Source organism: Leptonychotes weddellii, chromosome 3 (assembly GCF_054177405.1).
Source record: "Leptonychotes weddellii isolate Sample4059 chromosome 3, ASM5417740v2, whole genome shotgun sequence".
Lineage (NCBI taxonomy): Eukaryota > Metazoa > Chordata > Mammalia > Carnivora > Phocidae > Leptonychotes > Leptonychotes weddellii.
Genome location: NC_138371.1, coordinates 56,434,210 through 56,455,168, shown reverse-complemented (window position 1 = coordinate 56,455,168; position 20,959 = coordinate 56,434,210). Strand labels below are relative to the sequence as shown.

General features: G+C 40.5%; 1 protein-coding gene across 1 annotated transcript in view; it reads left to right on the top strand.

The window, feature by feature from the left end:
• Positions 1 to 20,959, top strand: part of LOC115938333 (myosin-IIIb-like) — a 33,877-nt gene that overhangs the window by 9,216 nt on the left and 3,702 nt on the right. The window contains exons 3-5 of the mRNA XM_081814217.1: positions 2,041 to 2,145; positions 2,387 to 2,486; positions 5,665 to 5,741. Coding sequence (XP_081670343.1) covers positions 2,041 to 2,145; positions 2,387 to 2,486; positions 5,665 to 5,741 — 282 coding nt within the window. The remainder of the gene's footprint in view (positions 1 to 2,040; positions 2,146 to 2,386; positions 2,487 to 5,664; positions 5,742 to 20,959) is intronic.

The window sequence follows — 20,959 nt, the reverse complement described above, 5'->3', positions numbered from 1 at the left end:
GTTCAACATGGACACCCCTTTGTTGGCATGAGGCTCCTATGAAAAGGTCTCCCCTTAGATTTACAAATGAAAAGAGGGTCATAAGAAATTGAAATTTCTATGATAATTGTGCCCTTATTTAGAACCCCTCAAGAGGGAGCATTGTCACTCCAATCTTTTTCTCTCAAGCTCTCCAAGCTCTATACCACCAGCTCCAGAAGGGCTTTTCTTTTTCTTGAGAACTTCCCTTCTGTCATGTCATGATCATCATTTGACTCTCGTCAGTTCTCCAGTATTTGTTCCTTGAAATACAGAATCTATTTAGGGGAGTTCTGGAAAATTATCTTTGTCTGTTGAAAGCTTAGCTTTTAATACAAATCATGGCACTGAAAATGCATTCATTGCCCAAGAGGATATTAGATTGAATACTGAATGTTATTTGCCCTTTTTGGGTCATGTAAAACATAATCATAATCAAGAGAATGTGGAATCCTTTGGAAGACATTACCCTGGTTCTCAGCCTTAGGGCCATCAGAATGATCCGTGTTGAATTACAAGTTATACCTGACATTGGTAGAGAGTAGATTCCAAGGACACTTTAATCACAAACTGATGGGACCATCGTAGTCTTCAATGCATTTCACTGCTTTTAGGGTCCCTCCTAAATCATTCCTGATAGTAATTTTATCATGTTTTAAAGATTGCTAATTCTGAATTAGATTTTTAATCACATATTATTACTTTTGAGCAATTTAAATGGTAAAAAATGGGCAGATTCAGTTCCAGATCATTTTGATTGTTAACGTGTATGCAAGGTATCTGCCATTTATGTAACAGGGAATGATACACACATCAAATAAAAACATCTACTCACCCTTTGATAAAACATTACAGATATTCATAATTAGAGTGAAATAGATCCTACTGTGTTATCTTGATAAAGAGTTGTCTTCTTTTAGGAAAGGTGCTAATCTATGTTCCCTCATATTTCCTTGTTTATGAAAAGCCAGTTGATTCAAGCAGCCACAACCCCGGGGAGCCCCCCACTGTTCACTAGTTAACTCTTTCCCAAATTTCAGGTAAAGTGCCAGGGGGAAACCTAGTCTAAAGTGGGGTCTTAACCTTATAAGAGAAAGGATGGCTCTGAGAATCTGAAGGAAGCTCTGAATTTTCTCAGCAGAAAAAATGCAAGATGCATATACAACATGCCGCCTACAATTTCAAGGTATTTACATGTCCTGCTCAAACCGATTAAGAACTTTTGATTTAAGACAGCATGTAGCAAGCCCAAACCTGCATATTGACTTCTACAGTTAGTAAAAATTATCCTTGAAAACCCTTAAATTTCCACAAAAGTATAGTATGCCTGGTTCACATAGTCTCAAATTTCAGTAATGTATAATATATAACAAAGAGCAAATATGCAAGATATACTTTTACAGTGTTTTTCATTACAGAAAAAAATAAGGGCATAAAGTTGCTCAATGCCCAGGGTTGAATATGAGAAGGTTAAACGCACAAATGAGGGAACTCCACCTCATAAATTTGACATGCAAATGGCAACTCTAGAAAGAGCTGCTGGTTGGGCTTCTGATGCCTGCAGTGCTAGCCCTGGAGACAGGAAGGTTTGAAATGAAATTTATTTCCTCCCAAGTATCAACGGCATCTTCTGGTCTTCTCTTATCCTTAAAATGCACGTGTATGTGTGTGTGTGTGTGTTTTTAAATAGACAATATTCATGTAAAATGAAGAATATCCAATAAATCACCATGATTACTCATATGCTTTCTCTTTCAAATGTCTAAATAATTTGTGCTTTTATTGACAGTCAACTTTTTGGACATGTACTTTCACTTATAAATCATCCCCCTGAATAAATACACACATATACCCTAGGTTTGACGGTATAATGTAAATTTGAAGTTTAATTATTCTGACCTGGAGTTTTATGATCTGTAAATTTACTACATCAGGTCAATAATCAGCTTTTCTTCTTAACGTCTTTTTCATTTTCTTTTGTATGTCCTGCTGAATCTCTCTCCTTGGCACCTCCTCTTGCAGTTGTGTAATGGGGGCTCAGTCACCGAACTTGTCAAAGGTCTACTCAGGTGTGGCCAGCATTTGGATGAAGCAATGATCTCATACATCTTATATGGGGCCCTCTTGGTAAGAACATCCATCAGGCTGGGGATGACATCAGAGGGGGCAATTTGTAATCAGTTGGATCACAACTGCATATTAACAAGTGGAAATGGCCCGGTAATATGCAAGGTGTATAACAGCAGGGAGGTATAGCCAAATGTGGACGTTGATTGGATTTTTAAAGGTAGGGTGATTGTTTTAAAATAACCATTCAAATTTCCCCTTTCTCTTTCCTGTTGTTTGGTGGTGGTGGGACACCATGCAGGGCCTTCAGCATTTGCACAATAACCGAATCATCCACCGTGATGTCAAGGGGAATAACATTCTACTGACAACAGAAGGAGGAGTTAAGCTCGTTGACTTTGGTAATGACTGCTTGTCGTTTGTTTTCTTGATGTGTGCAGTTTAGCCCAAGGCAACAATTTATTGCAGTCTCAGAAGACTGGGGCCTCTCTGCTATCCCATAGGCTGAGGGGCTTTTCCAGTCAAACACAGACTGGAGAGTGGGGGGTTTACCAGATGGATCACCCTAGGAGATGGTGTTTGTTAATCTATTTTCAGCTTTGAAGCAATTTTATTAAAGATAGAAAATAAAAGTGTTTCAAAAGAAGAATTTGATGGAAAAACTTGCTTTTCTGGGAAGAATTTCTATTCTCAGGGCTGTTGTCTATAATTTACATTTCATCATTTCTTCTTTTGCATATGAAAAGAGAAAGCAGTTTGGTCTTTCAAATGACTTTTTCTAGCCTCAGGCATACTTATTCCCAGTGAGCAGAAGGTAAAATAGTCCTTTGGGTCTGGCAGCTAACATCCCTTTAAATTGTGAATATTGCTGCTACATGTGAGGCTGGTTGAACTGGAAACATTAACAGGAAATGGAAATGTGAGAGGAAATGCAGAGCAATATCACCTAAGGCCAGAGACCTATTAAATATCTCCTTGCAACACTTATGTATTGATATTCACAAACCAACAAACCATTGGGTTTTCCTTTTTAAGTTTATTGAATGCTTTAGTCTTCTAAATGTGTTCAACAACAGTACTTCACTTTGATTGATACAAATAATGAGAAAACATTTACAGAAGCACTTTTTAAAATGTTCTTCATAAATGTCAACATAGTAGGAGAAAAGATTGATGATTTTGAATATTCATTGTTTTATTGTTAAGAAAGAATTCAGTATTAAAATGTATTAGTGAATGATTTGCTTAGAAGAAATTACTCAAAAATAAATGAAGTTACTTTAGGTGTACTGGTTTATTTACTAAAAGAGCAAGCAAAGAAAAATAGCAGAGGGGGACTTTGTTCAAGTCTTATGCTCCTCCTTATTTATAAGGAATGGTATAACCCTATGAATGTGCTGTGGATAACATCAGAGATGTATTTTACACGTGGTCCCAAGGGCAGTCAATGTATTGTGAGGGGAAGAGCCTAGGAGGATGAGGATGGGGATTAATGCTGATTTATCTACTCACCAGCTTTGTGATTTGAAGTGAGTCTCCTAATCTTACCAGTAGAAGGCAGTTGCTGTAAAAGAAATTTCTAGAAATTAAAAACAGAAAAGCTTTTTTTTTTTTAACCAAAATTATAGCAGGGAATTTGGCAAAATAACAAATTATCCATGGCCAGTAGAGTTTAGAGAGCCCTCTTTGGATTTCTAATAAAGAGAATGCAAGTGTCCAGCAACCATCACCCCAAGCAACCTGGGCCTTGGCAAAACTGTGCCTGATTCAGGTTTCTAAGTTCTCATCCTCAACAGCCTTAGTGGCAATGCTTGTGATTCTGTTAAGGGCTGCCTTAGATTTCTGCTCGGCATAAAAGAATACCTTATATTTGTAAAATATTTTACAATTTTTAAGTTATTTCACATTTGTTTTCTTATTTGATCTTTAAGAAGAACCCTTTGTGTTAGGTGTGACAGGTATCATTATCCCCAATTTGAGGATAAGAAAACTGAGGCTCAGAGTGAGGGTGTCTGCTTGAGGTCATACAATTAGGAAAAGGCATAATTGGGATGGAAAACAGGTCTTCTGACTCCTAATCCAGTGCATCTTTACTTCTACTTCATTCACTTGTTTTAAATGTATTTTTTTAAATTTCTTCATTCGAGACACAGAGATACAGAGAGAGAGAGAGAGAGAGAGAGAGCATGAGCAGGGCGAGAAGCAGAGGGAGGGGGAGAAGCAGGCTCCCCGCCGAGCAGGGAGCCCGATGTGGGCCTCGATCCCAGGACCCTGGGATCGTGACCTGAGCCAAAGGCAGACGCTTAACCATCTGAGCCACCCAGGTGCCCTACTTTATTCACTTATATAAAGAAGAGAGCTGAAGACTTAAGATAGATAAAATACATTGGAATTACATTAAAATTCTGGTCCTCAACACTGAGCCCTAGATCATAATATTTTTCATCAGCTTCTTTTTCCATTTGACAAACATAGTTTTCTTGCCAGGTTTCCAGGCTTCTAGGTAAGATAAGGGACTAGAAACTTTTTATGTTTACACTGATGCTCTATTATAAATAATACATGCCGATTTTCTTCGTCCATAAAATGAAGCACCATTTTAAGAAAGAAATCACCTGAAATATTTGGAAATATAATAGGAAGATATTTTGGGTTTAGTTCTTGATATTTTCTTTTTTTTTTAAAGATTTATTTATGTATGTATGTATTTATTAGAAAGAGAGTACATAAGCGGGAGGGGCAGAGTAGAGGGAGAGAGAATCTCAAGCAGACTCCTCACTGAGCTCGGAGCTGGATGCAGGGCTCCATCTCATGACTCTGACATCATGACCTGAACCAAAACCAAGAGTCAGATGCTTAACCGACTGTGCCACCCAGGTCCCCCTTGATATTTTCTTTTTCTTTCTTTCTTTTTTTTTTTTTTTTTAAGATTTTATATATTTGACAGAGACAGCGAGAGCAGGAACACAAGCAGGGGGAGTGGGAGAGGGAGAGGGAGAAGCAGGCTTCCCACCGAGCAGAGAGCCCGATGCAGGGCTCGATCCCAGGACCCTGGGATCATGACCTGAGCTGAAGGCAGACGCTTAACGACTAAGCCACCCAGGTGCCCCGATGTTTTCTTTTAATTCCAATTCTGTAGCAATACGGGTAGGAATGTTCATTATGAAAAAAATATTCTAGTGATTTAGATAGAGAGGTAAGTGCTCCCACACAGTGACTGGCAAACTACAGTTTTGGCAAACTACAGGTCAACTGAATCTGACCTGCCTCCTCTTATATGACCTGTGAAAGAAAAGTGGATTCTACATTTTTAAATGATTGGGGAAAAAAATTCAAAAGAATATTTATGACATGTGAAAATTATATGTACCCATAAATAAATTTTTATGGAAACACAACCACACTCATTTGTTTCTGTGTTGTCCGTGCAGCTTTTTGCTCTCTAGTGGCAGTTATGATAGAGACTATATGGCTCTCGGCGTCTACTGACTATCTGACCCTTTATGGAAAAAGTTTGCCAGACTCTGGTTTAGCATCACCCTCTGTTCACTGCTGAATTATAGTACCCTTTTCTTACAGGTGTCTCCGCTCAACTCACCAGTACACGTCTACGGAGAAACACATCTGTTGGCACCCCATTCTGGATGGCTCCTGAGGTAATCAGAAGGCATTTATTTATGTTGTTGAGTGTGCTGGTACTATGCCTTTTTATGAGAAAATCATATGCTTCCCCAAATTTTCAGAACTGTTAAGTTCCGGTTTGGGGAGTGATAATGATGACACATAATCTGAGAAAAGCAGGATTAAGTCATAGCTAGCCTATAAGTTACCTTCATGCAATTAGAAAAAGGTGTTCCCTCCAGAAGATGCAGCTCTCTCCACAGGTCGTGGCTTGGCAAGTTCACCCAGCCTTTGTGTAAGTTAGAAAAAGTCACCTTCCCTGGATAGGTGCAGCCCAGTGACACATGGATTGGTAAAGAGAAAGATTTCAGCTCCAGCCGGACTATGGCACTGTATGCAGAGGTCCTGGGTTTTTTTGTTGTTGTTGTTACCAGGTAGATAGCAACTTCTCTTGTGTGATTTTTTGGCTCTCTAGTAAAACCTGGGATTAGTTCTGGCATCGTCACAGAGGCCTCCATGAGATGAATCATGTAGAAGTTTGGGGAATTTTCCACCTAGATAAGGCATACCCTGAAACACTGATACAGCTTTGCTTGCCCTGTCAGCATTTAATTCCACAGTACTGGGGCCTGTGCCCTGAGCAGGTCTCTGGGATTAAGCAAATGGGCGCTTTTAATAACAGGACTGAGGCGTTCATCTCCTTAGAGGTCTTTCTATCTCCATTCTGACCCCATGGCTGTTCTTCCTCTATGTGACTGCACAGGTGAGCTCCTAACACAGCAGTCAGTTCACACCAATATGCTGAAAGTTTTTCAGTGGCTCACAATTCTCTATGGTCCTTTTTCATACTTGGGTTATGGACAGGCCCATTTTGGAGAAAAAGAAAAACCCTGCAGATTCCAGTGTTTACTTAAATCTTAAATGTTTCTTAAATAGGATTTAAAAAACATGAAACTAGTTCTGCCTTATGTTTATAAACTTCTGCCTTATGTTTATAGAACTATAAAACTAAAAGGAAAAAAATGTGTTATGAAAAAGCTACAGAGCCAGTATCATTCAAATAAACACCTTTAATATAATGAGACAGATGACACTGTTTTATGAAACTCAGTTGTCCTTTGCAGTATGAATATGTTTCAGAGCATGACAGCATGTATTATTTTGAGTTATTTTGTCCTACTTATTACCATGTACCATGTGGTGACCCCGTTCTCCCACCACTTTACTCAATTTCAGCTAGGGTGATCTTCGTTCAAACAACATCTTCTTTGGTCTCTAACTGGTACATCTCTGTTGGCTTATGCCGACTTAATAGTAAACATAAATAGGGGCACTGAAATTGTGAGGCAAATGGTCATCCAGATGATTTGGAATATGTTTTTATCACTGTTCCTCCCATTTGATTACTAATAAAATTATTATTGCAACAAAAACATAAAAATTTTCGTAGAGACCTTGTGAACCCCACTTTGAGAAACACTGTAGGACAGAATCAAAACTCCTTTGGAAGGTGAACAAAGCCCTTCATATTCCAGCCCGTATCTACCTATCCACCTTCTTCTCAGGTTACTGTTTCCCAATTTACTTGTTCTTAAGCCTCAAGAGTAGTGAACAACAAGTTCACCCCAAATCCATGTTGATACAGCATTCCTTTAAACCCTTCCATGCATTGTTATATCTTCTGGAGTAGCCCTCAGAACTCTGACACGTTCCTCCTCAGTCTTCAGGTCTCAGCTCAGATGCACCTGTCTCTGGTACGAAACCTTCCCTAATGCCTGGCTGACACTGAGGCTCGTGTCCTTAAGTTTCTGTTGCAGCCTTTACAGCCTCCATTAGCACACTGTGATCATCCCATTGTAGTTGTCAGCGGGTCCTATGATGTCCAACTCTCAACATAGTGCTTGATACAGAGTAGGTGCTCAGTAAACTTCTGTCGGATGAATGAATCCATTGGTAAAAAAAAAAAAAAAAAAAAGCCAAAGGAGATGATGCATTTGAAGGGCAGTTTGCAGAGGCTTTATAACTACTGGTATCAACAAATTTCTCTGTAGATTTTGATTGATCTGTTATTAAAGAATAACTGAGGCCACTCAGCGCATATTTAGGATGACATAACACCGAAGATGGTGTTCTTCTTCTAACCCACAGCAAGCTAGTGTTCCCACAATCACAAAACGTAAATAAGAGAAGCCTGCCCTTGGCTTTCTACATTTCTCATGCGGTGTGTGTGACTTTTCAGTTTCAGCTGGGTTGAATAAGATATGTGGAATGTTTCTAGAAGGGGCAGTATAGTGATCTGTGGTGAGCCTGTGTTGCCCATATTGTCTGGAACTGGTTGTGTTCTCAGCAGGGAAAAGCCAGCATGGCATCCTACCTGCTCTAGTGGTTAAGTTGAGGAGTAGGCAGATGGCCGTGTGGAGACCTTGACCGTGCCTTTCAGCAGCAAGTGCCTGGTGGCTCATGCCTGCCTCATAGATTCTCTCAGGATGCCTGCTTGTGGCAGGGCTATGCGGTCAGTCCCGGGCTGCAGTTCTTGGCGCTCAAGCCTACACAGTCCTCATGTTTTTATGTTCTAAATGGAGAATTACTCTTTCCAACAAAGCTTCTTTTTTGCTTCATAATTCTGCGTAAGAATGTCCACAGGAACAGCTTTCCATTTGCCCGGCCGATTCCACAAACATTTGTACTCTCCCTGGCGAGCAAAGCTTTGGGTTAAGAGCAGTTCTTGAAAGTATAATCAGCAGTGGTTCAAATGAACATTGCCTTCATGTGACAGCCTGCGTAGTATATTGATCTTAATATGCTTTTGCTTCTCTAGTGTGAATAAGCGGTGTTTAGATTAAACATGACAACAATGCATGCAGTGCCTTTACCAGTGGCATGAAATCCTTGTAGGTGACCGGGGCTTTTATTTTGAAAATGCAGCTGAAGGATCCTTGATCCTATTTAATTTTGAGAAATGGAACCCAATTATTCTTTCCACAATTTTATTTCCATTTTTATTTCGCCAGCTTGAGTAACTTCAATATTTAATTCGAGTAGGCTATACTACAAACCAGGTAGCTAATGGAATGTGACCACACCACAATCAAATGTTGATGAACAGTCCAAATGCACAGTTCACTGGGGCAGCTCAAAGCTGCGGCAGGCATTGACTCTCAGATTGTCAACACTCTCCACTTATTTCCTCTCACTGCCTCATCTGGATATGACTGAAGTTGAAAAATACTGGGTAAAAGCAGTATCAACTCAGCAAAAGAGAAGAAGAAGAATTCTAGGGGTGCCCTTAAGTGTGATAGTACTTCATACTATGACTTAGGGAAGACAAGAGGGAAAGAAAAACACTCAACATAGAAACTATGTGTTTAACAGATTACCCTGAGCAAAATGACTTAAACAGTAGGAAATTAAGCTTCTCGCGTAAGGACAGACGTGGGGAGTTGCAGAGTTTGTTGGTTCAGCAGCTACGTGAAGCCATCAAAAATCCCGGCTGTGCCTGCTGCGACCTGCATGGCTTTGTAGGTAGGGGCTGACTTGGGGGGCAGTCTTGCCTGTGAATATCTGAGGGGCAGTAGTGGCTCCAGTATTGCAGTAGCCACCAGTGAAAGTACCCTTGGTACAAACAGACGCCCCCCTTTACTTCCATGAGGCTGATCTTGTGTTGAAGAAGTTAAAGAGGGTTCTCCTCCTGTCCTGGGGTCAAAGGCTGTCTGCTCCATATTCGTTTTCTAGGACTGCCATAACAAAGTAATACAAAATCTGTGGCTTAAAACAACAGAAATTTATTATCTCCCAGTTCTGGAGGCTAGAAGTCCAAAATCAGGGCATCAGCAGGGCTTCGCTTCCTCTGAAGCCTCCAAGATCCTTTCTCGTTTCTTCCTAGCTTCTGGTGGTTTGCTGGCAGTCTTCAGTATTCTTTGGCCTCCAGTACCTGCCTTTGTAGTCACAAGGCCCTCTCCCTCTGTGTCTCTGCCTTAACATGGCTATCTCCTCATAAGGACGCCAGTCACATTGGATTGGGGGCCCACCCTGCTCCAGTATGACCTCACCTTGACTCAACTAATTACATCTATAGCAACCCTATTTCCAAATAAGTTTTCATTCTGAGGTTCTGAGGGTTAGCACTTCAACATATTTTTTTTGGAGGATACAACTCAACCCATAACAGCCCTCCAAATTCTTAACACCCCTCCTGTAGTAAATAATTCAAGTTTCCAGGATAATCAGCCACTCTTTTGGGATCTACAGGTCTGCATGTTAGAGGAGCTAGCTTAGAGAGCTCAGCTTTGGCTCTCTGCGCGCGCACACACACACACACACACATGCTCGCGCACACACACTGTTCTCTCACAGCCTCAGGTGTTTAAGGCAAACACAGTTCTTTCTGGATGTACTAAGCATAACAAATTGCCTTCCCACCTGGGTACTCAGCATCTTCAGAATTTTGTTCTGTCCTACCTGATCTCTAGCCAAGCATTTTTTTTTTATTATCTCCTGAGATGTTTGACTCAGGTTACCTCCTTCAACCCTCCGTTTACATTGAACTTCTGGTCTCCCTGCCTCTTATTTTAGCCTATATCTTAGACATATATATATATATGTATGTATGTATATATTTAACACAGTCTTCCTATTAGCTATGTTTATTGTCTCTTTTCTACTCTACTGTTTCCTGACAGCCAATTTCTTATAATAAATATTATGCATAATAGTATCTCACATTTGCATGGAACTTTTACAGGTATTATTTTTTAAGTGCTCACACCTATCTGTGAGGATGTCAGTTAGGCATGAGTACATGACTTAATAGATAAGGTATCCAAGGTTCTGCCAGGCTAAGTGCTCAGGGACACTGACTGGGTAGGTGGGTAACGGTGACTAGAATCTATATTTTGTGACCCGCTGAACTAGAAGATTTCCAATACAACCCATGTCCACTGTCAGTGTTGGTATTGCTCAGCTAGTATTTGTATCACTTACTTGCCTGGTAATATCCTGGTCTATAACAAAATGGGATACAGGCCTACTTTATGTGTATTGATGGTGATGGTGGGGGGTTGGGGAAATTGATCCTTCATCTTCCCTTCCCACCGTCACATGTAGCAAAGAATTAAACTGAATGTTTGTAAATGACTGAAACTCAAGATAAAGGACCAAAGTATCACTGTTATTTTTATTGGGGACTTTTGTAGACTGTTAGAATAATGCCTTAGAGTTAACTGGTATGCATGGGTGTGGCCATACTGATTGGTAAAATATTGAAATACTTCTATCCTGGATGGTAAGTGGCTGGCCTCCAGAGCCCCTTGAGTGCTCCTCGGCCACCAGAGGTGCCTGTCTCTTTCCTTCGGACACCCCAGATCTCCTAATGGTTCACCCACTACAGGTAATATCTGTCAAGCAAGGGACCACAAGGACCAGCTCCAGTGCCATGAGTCAGCTGAGTGTCAGATAGTTTGAATATTGTACCTGCTAATAAGCAAGTGTATGGTGGGAAGGGGACTTTCACTTGCTTGAGGATACATTAATGTATCAGAAACTAGGTTAGGGGTATTTAACACATCATTTCATTTCAACAGCTCTCTGTAGTAGATGCTATTTTCTCCATTTTACCACTGAGGAAACTGAGGCTCAAAGAAATGCATAGGAGAGGTCATGCCCAAATCCACATACCTAGTAAGTACCAGAACTGTTTGGCCTTTCAGAGCATGGGCATGCAAGTCCCATTTGACAGATGAAGAAACTAAGGCAGGGAGAGGCCATTCTCTGTGCTAGTTCAGAGCAGTCTTGGTCCCAGAATTCAGGTTTCCCAACCCACTTTGTTGTATGAGCTCATACAACAAAGACACACAGAGATGTAGTAGAAGAATACTCTGAAACTAGAGCATGAGACACATCATTTTAAAAGACATACATGAATGACCTGTAATTTATAGTTGACTACAATTTGCAGCCCTACCAGGGAGAGAAGTGGCCCATATATTAAGGATCCAGTTTACTCGGCATCTTCTTAAAACAGCTAAAGATCTGTTTCTGTATTAGAAAGCAGACTTATGGATGAAGTAAACATTTGCTTCTTTTTAGAAAAAAAAAATTTTTTTTTTTGTTTTTACTTCCATCTGCTCATTGTTGCAAACAAGAGCTAATCAGTTGAGCAGAGAAACAGATGTGCTGTGACAGCTCCAAAACTGGGTCTCTCTCTGCCTGAAAAAGGGTCGTTGACACGGGACAGTTGCCATAACAACAAGCTTACACAAATGCAGAAATATCACAGGCTTTTTGCACCACTCTTGCCTTCATTAATTATGCCTTTCCTAGCTAAATGACACAATAATGCTATTTCCTTTGACACTGCCAGGACTAGAGATGACGAATGAGATATTTTGTGTTGAAGGGCTCAGAAAGCCATAAAACACTACAGAACTGAAATATTATTGTCATTATTACCATTTTGCTTCCTAAGCTCTAGCTAATGGATTTGGTTCCCAAATAAGAGTTAGCATTTGTTGAGTGCTTACTATGTGCCAGGTACTAAGTGCATTATTTTTTATTTTTCTTAGGAAATGATTTTTTATAATTTATTTTTTTATTGAAGTATAGTTGACACACATTGTTACTTTAATTTCAGGAGTACAGTATAATAATTCAACAACTCTATATGTTATGCTATCCTTACCATGAGTATAGCTACCATCTGTCACTATACAAAGCTATTAAAATACCATTGACTATATATTCCCTATGCTGTATCTTTCATCCCCATGACTTACTCATTCCATAACTGGAAGCCTGTACCTCCCACTCCCCTTCACCTATTTTGCTCATTGCCCTATCCCTCTCCCCTCTGGCAACCATGAGTTTGTGGTTTGTATTTAGGGTCTTGTTTCTGCTTTGTTTGTTCTTTTGTTTTGTGTTTTAGATTCCACATGTAAGTGAAATCATATGGTATTTGTCTTTCTCTCTGTTAGCATAATACCCCCAGGTCCATCTGTGTTGTCACAGATGGCAAGATCTCATTCTTTTTTATGGCTGTGTGATATTCCATTGTATATAAAGACCACATTCTTCTTTATCCATTCACATATTGATGGACGCTTGTATTGCTTCATATCTTGACTATTGTAAATAATGCTGCAGTAAACATAGGGGTGTAGACATCTTTTGGCACTGCTTTATATGAATGAATTCATTTATAATCCTCACAATAACTCCATAAAGTCAGTGCTATTACTAGTCCAATGTTTTAGATTAAGTAAGTCACAGAAAATACTGTTCTTGTCCTTGGACAAAGTATTATGATGTCACCAGGATTTGAACCCAGCTATTTAGCTCCAGAATCCTTCCTCTTAACCACTATACTAGCGCAAATGGTTTAATTGTGACCACCAGTGTACCAGATAAGATGTTAACCTTTTCAATTTCAAAATTATTTTGGGTAAGAATTATCCTTCCTAATATGTTGAGGAAAATGTAATCATTCAACATGACACTAGAAGTCATTGTGATTAATATGCAAGGGAAGGATCCAAAAAAAATAAAATGACAAAGTTCTTCAGAAGAGAATTTAGGAGATTTAGATTTTAGTTTTAGCTCTGCCACTCATTTTTAAAAAGTGATTGTGGTTCAGTTATTTTAATATGGCTTCAGTTTGGGTAGAAAAGTTAAGAGCACACATTTTGGAGTCAGACCTGGGAGCAAATCGTAGATACCTGTTTACCCACCTAACCATGGACCTCAAGCAAGTTACTGAATATTTGTGATTAGTAAAGTGGAAGAAGTTAAAAGAGGTAAAATGAAAAGGAAAAAAAAAAAGAACAGCTTCAAAGGACAAAATTAAGTGACGCACTGAACATTTTTTGTGCAGTCCCTGGCATAGTAAGTGCTTTAAAAAATGGTGGCTCATAGTGTCTGCACCTCACTCCTCCCTAACCTGTTCTCTTCTGTACGAAGAAGAGATTGGCTTGGGTAGTTTCTGCCTCCAAGCTCCCTTCTGTTTTTCAGAGAACATTTACAGTTTTTAGGGAAAAAAGCCTCTTCTAGCTCCCATATTCCATGGCTTTAGTATTCCTCTGATAATGAAAGCAGGATCTCTTCAAGCTCTCAGTAAGGTTGAAGTGATAAAAATGGTGAGAACATTAGAGTCCATTTTTACCTGACTTTGTTTTAAATGGCTGGGTATTGGGATCCCATGTGCCAGTCATATCACTGTAAGGAATGCAGGCCTTGGTTGCTCAGGAGATTCAAGTGAGGGTGAGGGGTTTAGAACCCAGATCACTGGCTGGAAGACCTGTGTGTCTTCCCCCAAGACATTTATTCCTGAGATTCTGTAGCCATTTGTGTTCCTGGATTCCCTCCAGACTCCTGTGTCAGCTTCTAAGAAACAGAGGGATTCCCTTCCTCCTTGTTCTGGGCTGACCCTGCCTGCATTCCCACAGTGGTTCTGCCTTGAAGGGCTCTGAGGCATAACCCAGGAACTTGGGGCCCTGGTGGGTAAAGGGCCCAGGGCAAGGGTGTAATGACTGAGTGCAGCCCCAGTCTTTAACCTCAGCTCCAGCTGAGCGGTCCCCCCTCAGCTGGAGCTCTGCAGGGAAGTTGAGTCATGTGTCATATGTTAGTGCAGAGGTGGGGGGCTGGCCCTGGAGGTGGTGGTGACATGTCATTACCCTCCTCCTGGTGGGTCTAAATATAGAATTCCCTCTGAGGGCTTCAGCTCCCAGATGTGCAGAAGCATGTGAGGCCCAGAGCAGAAGCCTCATATCCCCTCTACCCCTACCATCCCCCACTCAGTGCTGAGCAAGAAGTATCAAAATAATGGCCTCTCTGAACATTTGGAGCTTTCCAGGCTGTCCTCCCACCCCTCTGGGGAGGTGAGAAGGGCCAAACTGTTCTTGTTTGCTGAAGTGCTTGCTGAAGGAATGTCAGAGCCGGCCTTGGCTCTTCCTGAGCTCTGAGTCCCAAGTTACCTGGTGGCTATGCTCCCGTCACTGCCTCCACTGGCCTGCCCAGGGCCCAGGGGCTCGGCCCCATGAAAGGGAGCTCATGCCTAGGCCAGACCCTGCATTTGATCTTTTGCCTGATGGTCACTGAGCTGGAGGAGGAAGCAAAGGGAGGAGGGTATTCAGCCTTCGGAATGGGATCCCAGAGGAGCCTTGGGGTGGGAGTGAGGCAGGAGCAGGTGGGGTGTGGGGAGACTAGTATTTGTGGCGCTGTATTATGTCCCAGGTTTTTTCCACACCTTCTTTAGTCTTAGAAGGTTAAAGGAAATGACTGTCTGGTAGGAATGTATGACATTCCCAAGGGCATCCTGGTTTGCGTGGTGACATCAGCCTGTGAGAGGATAGAACCCAGAGACAACTTGCAAATAAAGAGGTATGCCTACGTTGGAGCATTCAGATATTCTATTTGATTTGCTTCCCTTCCTATTTTTCAGATGTATTATGGAGGAGAAAACTACCCCCCTCCATTAGTTTCTTATTGTGGCTCATGCTTCAATTCTATTACCTACTAGCTGTGTGACTTTGGGCAAGTTTCTTAACCTTTCTGAATCTGTTTCCTCACTGGGGTAATTAAACCTGACCTAGCAAGCTGTAAAATGAACTGAACTGTATAACTGCTACTCATTATTTCCTTAACTGAACTCTGGTAGAAATGGAGCATTAGCTGGTAAAGGGAAGGGGCTGCAAGGAAGTGAGACGTGGCAGTAAATCCACCTGCTTAAGTGGAGGGTGTGCTTATATGCTCACAGAATGGAAGTTCCTGTGGCTGTGGCTTATGGTACATGAAATCTCTTTGGCAATGACCTAGCATTCCCTGTTTAATAAGAATTCCCAGGAGATGCCTCACTCAGGAGGGTAGTGGGGGAACCATGGAGCTTGCTCCTGGTATGGCCACAAACCAGCTGTGTAACTCTGGACAAGTCACATCCCCACCCCCAGCTCTGGGACTTAAGTTTCCAAGGGGGTTGAATGAATCCTAAGATCCCTTCTAGCATCCATTTCTAGTGGGGAAAGCTGCTGCAGCAGGGGAGGGCAGTGGGGTTATCTTGGGTTTTCAAGCAAATGTGCTCCTTTAGAGCCTTTTTTCTTTTTTAAATTAAACAACATTTATTTCTCACAGTTCTAAAGGCTGGAAGTCCAAAATCAGCGTGTTAGTAGCTTCAGTATCTGGTGAGGCCTGCTAGCCTCCTGGTTCACAGATACTGTCTTCTCAGTATCCTTACATGGATTCAGAACCTTTTGAGTACTAAGGACACATAGAAAAATGTGGGCACACTAATTTACCTTTCACAAAAGAGTTCTGTGAATATTGGTCCTGAGTTTGAGTATGGGGCTTATCACATAAATAAGAATAAGTGACACATTCCTGGGGCTTTGGGGAATTTAAGTGCAAAAATCAGTGTTGTGTGCTGGCCTCAAACCCAAAACCAGTCCACCTCTAACCTCCACTACCATGGTGGGAAGTTGGTATTGTGTAGGCATTAATTTGAACCTTGTTTTATTTCTCTAAAGGTGTAAGTTGAATGTTAGCAATCCTGAGAAAAGCCTTATAGAACATTATATTTTAATTAGAGAACTTCCTGAATTTCATAAAGATAATATAAACCATTTTTGGCAGTTTCTCAGTATACAAAATATAAGTTCAAGTCTAGCCTTGAGTTTTCTGAAAGAACCCCCCCAAAAAAACCCAACCCTATCAATTTCAGTTCTTCTAGTCCACCTCCCCTTTGCAAAAATATTCAAGCAAATCTCAAATATATCCTCCCTTGAAGTTATATTTCACCCAAGGGAAGAGCCTTCATATGTTTATTCAGTATCTCAGCTTGTAACACTTTAAGATGCTTGTATGTGAAACTGATGAATAATATTTGCCATTGGAATATTTATAACTGCAACTTCCAGTTCCAGAGAAGTTCTGTTTTAGAAATCTTTAAGATCAGTAACATATACCAATTATGCTGCATAAATTACATAAGCAAAATTAGGAATCCTATTTGCCTGCCTACCTCTCAGCCCATCTTATTTGCCAGTGTGTTGACTGCATTTTTGGGCTCAAGGTCAGGCAAGGATTAATAGCTTTAGGTCTATTTGCCTTGCCGATTTTAAAGCTGAATCTAGCTCTTGAAATAACATTTTGCCTGTGTACTTGAGTGAAATTTTAATTTCGAGCTTTGATTATAATTTTGGATCACACAATCAATTCTATTAAGGTGAGAAATCAGAACATATAAGGCAAACCTAACTGCATATTTAATGACATTTTAAAATATTAGTGGGAAAATGAGATAGTCTGAATAACATCTATTATTTTTTAAGTTTGATAAGCTATTTTTTATAAGAGTAAAAAATATTTTTCCTTATGTTAGATGGTGCTCCTATAATACTACTTGCTTGAAAGTATTGGTTAAAATCACATTATTGAAAAAGATTTCAGCCCAGCAGCACTTTGATATATAATTTGATAAATGGTTTAAGTTAAATATCTTGTTGGAGAAATCTAGGTTTTCTGAATGCAGGAGCTCATATGTTACTGTCTTTTATCCCCTTTACATCTAATCTAATACAGGTGTTCTTTTTAGATAGTGAAGACCTGAGATGAGGAGAGACTGTTTTGTTCCCTCAGGTTCCTATAGCCCACGTCTTTTTGCAAGAGATAGAAAGTGGATCTTACCTCTATCTTCAGAGCTTAATCAGCAAGCCCTACTCTTAGTCAAGGCTGAAATGAAACTATAATCTTGGGGCATTTCATGGGATGGTGGTGGCCTAAGAAAGTGAAAGTACTCCCTGTAGCCTTGTGCTTACAATAGAAAGGGATATTGTTGGGAAGGGAATTTCTTTAATCTCACGGGTACCTCGTTTCATGACTGACACTACTTTTAACCTTCCAACTGGTTGATGAAAAATCCCAACAGCAAATAAATGCTCTGGAGGAACGAAAGACATCCTTGAAAATTAAGGCAAACTTTTCAATACTATTTACATTTTCAAGACAAAAAACAGACAACATTTGCTTTTGTTATAGAAATAATTCATGGTCCCTCTAGACAATTTAGAAAATGCAAAAAGGGTTAAGGAAGTAAACAAAATAGATATTACCCATATATCAGTGATGCAATGATATCTACAATTAACTTTTGATACCACAGAAAAAGCTGGGTAACCAGCATTTTCATAATCAGTGAATCAGACAAGGCCCAGAGAAAGGGGTTGCTTGGTTTGCATGGGAAGAAGAGATGCAGGGATATTAGGTCATTTGCTAAAGTAATCCAGTAAGGGAATGGCAAAACCAAAATGAAAATGCCTGGCTCTGGGATTTTCTTTCACCAGCCAGAGCTACAAACTTTTTCTACAATCCAAGAGCTACTAAGTGGTTTTTTCTCTGCCGTTCCCCTGGTAACTGAGGAAAGGGTCACCCGTCCTCAACAGAAATCAGCCGACCATGCCCAACGGTGGACCAGGAGATGATATGTGTCAAAGCAGTTATCAAGTTGTGGGTACAGTTTTACCCCCTGAACTCCTTCATGAGAGTGGAGGAGGTGCTCCCTCTGTGGGGCTGGAAGGAATGACAAGGCAGGTTTAGAGAGTCTGGAACTTTGGAATTCGTTAGCCTGAAGAAGGCTAAGGAGAACTGCCCTAACAAAGAGGGTTGACCGCTAGCCTTTGCTCCAAAGACCAGTAGAGCTAAACGGTTAGTGAACACTTATTTCTTGTTCTCATGCCCTTCCAGAAAGAAAAGTTTTTGGCAGCCAAGGTGGTAATGACCGACATTTGGGAGGCTCAAGCCCACCTCCGGGTAAAATAGCTATTGCCATTGGGCACTGTGGCTGCTAACACACAGATATTGCTAGTAATCCAAGCATTAGTGTGTTTCCTCTTCCTAAAATAAGCAGCAGTGTAGTCTAAGTGTACAGAAAAGCTATAAGTTCTCATTTCAAGGTAGGAATCTGGACATGCTCCATTAACCAGCATCCAAACAAGTGCTCTGTCGTTGAAGCTCATCTTCCCTAACAGAGGCATTATCACAGCAACCAGCATCTTTTCATAGACCTTAAGACCTTTTACAAAATATTGGCAATAAAATCTCTAAGGTTTCAGCCTTCCGGTTCACACCCCAGAATAATCTGTTTGCTCTAGCTAATTTGCATGGAGAGGTTATCCTCTCTGAGATCAACCCCAAAATCACTTATTTGGAAAGTGTAAAGCCATAAGAGTATAAGAGCTGGAAGGGATAGCAGAGATCATTCATTCCCACCTTTCCGTTTTATAGATGTAGAAAGTGAGAGCCCTATACCTAAAGAAGCCTCAGCTCAGAGTTTTCAAGGGACTTGCTCAAAGGCACTCAGCTGGTAAATAATGGAGTTCAGACTTTCTGATTCCAATCTGAAGATTTTTCAACACAGCTTCTCTGAAGTGTGCCACAAATTGATGTGGACAGGGAGGGAAGAAAGATAAGACATAATCCTTACCCTGGGTTACTTATGTTTACTTCAGGGGTAACTTTGGTGAGATCATCAAGGCTCTGGCCCCTTTAAAACATAAAAAAAAAAAATGATGAGGTTAATAGTAGATTAACACCAAGTGGATAAAACTATTTATTAAAACTCAGAAACAGTATAAACACTCACTGATATGCCAGAGACTTGAGGATTGTTAAAGGCGTCTATGCAGAAGTATGTAGGGCTTTATATACCTCGGAAACTTCATTGAGACTCAGAGAATATTTTAATCTTGGAGCCATTAGGCCACTAGCAATTACTGCACTAGGACCCTATCTCTGTTTTGACTCATTTAATGCTATGCTCTTAGCCTTTGCCAGGTACACTAAACATTTTGTAACAGTCCATACACGTCTCATGGAATATTCCAGAAGGCACATCCTCTTCATCTCAACCTCCAACATGCTGTGGGACTTAAAATCAACTTTGGAGAATCCATACTTTATAAAATTGACATTTATTAGCAGGTTTTCAATTCACAACACTTGATTAAGATAGATACACAAATTTGTTAGAGTTCATGATAAACAACCTGGTATCTGCTTCTGGTATTTATAACTGTGTATTAAAACTACAAATTTTGACGAGTTGTGTTGGCAACTAACAATAGGAAGATTTAAACCTATAGAGTTCTGAGATGTAAGATATATTTACTGTAATATAAAATTAATGTAGTCACTGAAAACATGTATTTTATCATTACCCTTTAGTATATATTCTGCTTCTGATCTTAATAGAATTTTGCTTTTGTTACTGCATTTACATGTGAAAAAAAAGTGAGCTCCCAAGAGTACAAGCGATTTTTCTACATCTGGTGAGGGGTGGAATTCAGACCCAGTTTGAACTTGTCATACTGCCTGCCAAACTGACTTCTCCTCCTGACATCCCTGATGGCACCATCATTCTCCTGATCACCCAGGATCAAAAAGTCAGTCTTCCTGGGTGTGTCCCTTTCCCTAACCTCCCATATTAAATCCATCTCCATATTAAGTCCTGCAGGTCTTCCCTTGAGCTCTCTTTTACGCCTACTCTGTCCTCCCTATTCCACTGCCACCAACATCATTTATACTCCTGTGATTGAAGCAAAGGCTTGAGGTCAAGGAGTGTATACACTTGCCTTGGGCATGTCTCCTCCTTGGTGTGGTGATAGTGAGGTGAGGTGGAGAGGTATGAGACAATGAAGTGTTTGGGGTCCTGGGCCTGAGTCCATGCCATCTCACCCTGTCTCTCTCTACCCCTTTAACATGACTTAACAGAACCTGGGAAACTTGGTCTCAGCACAGTATACTTATTTGCCATTGCTAGTCTCCTTTTCTTAGGAGAGTACCAGAACATCTGATTCAGAGAGCTGTTTGAAAGGTTGCCTTCTCCTAGGGGCAAGAGAACCAAAGACCAATAGACCATCTAAGCATTCTTAACTCAGCTTTATTTTACCTTGAAATAAGGAGAATACTGTGCTAAGAAGAATGGGATTACTTCTCCTTAAGAAATAGTTGTAGATGCAAATGACATATCAGATAAAGGGCTAGTATCCAAAATCTATAAAGAACTTATCAAACTCAACACCCAAAGAACAAATAATCCAGTCAAGAAATGGGCAGAAGACATGAACAGACATTTCTGCAAAGAAGACATCCAAGTGGCCAACAGACACATGAAAAAGTGCTCAATATCACTCAGCCTCAGGGAAATACAAATCAAAACCATAATGCGATACCACCTCACACCAGTCAGAATGGCTAAAATTAACAAGTCAGGAAA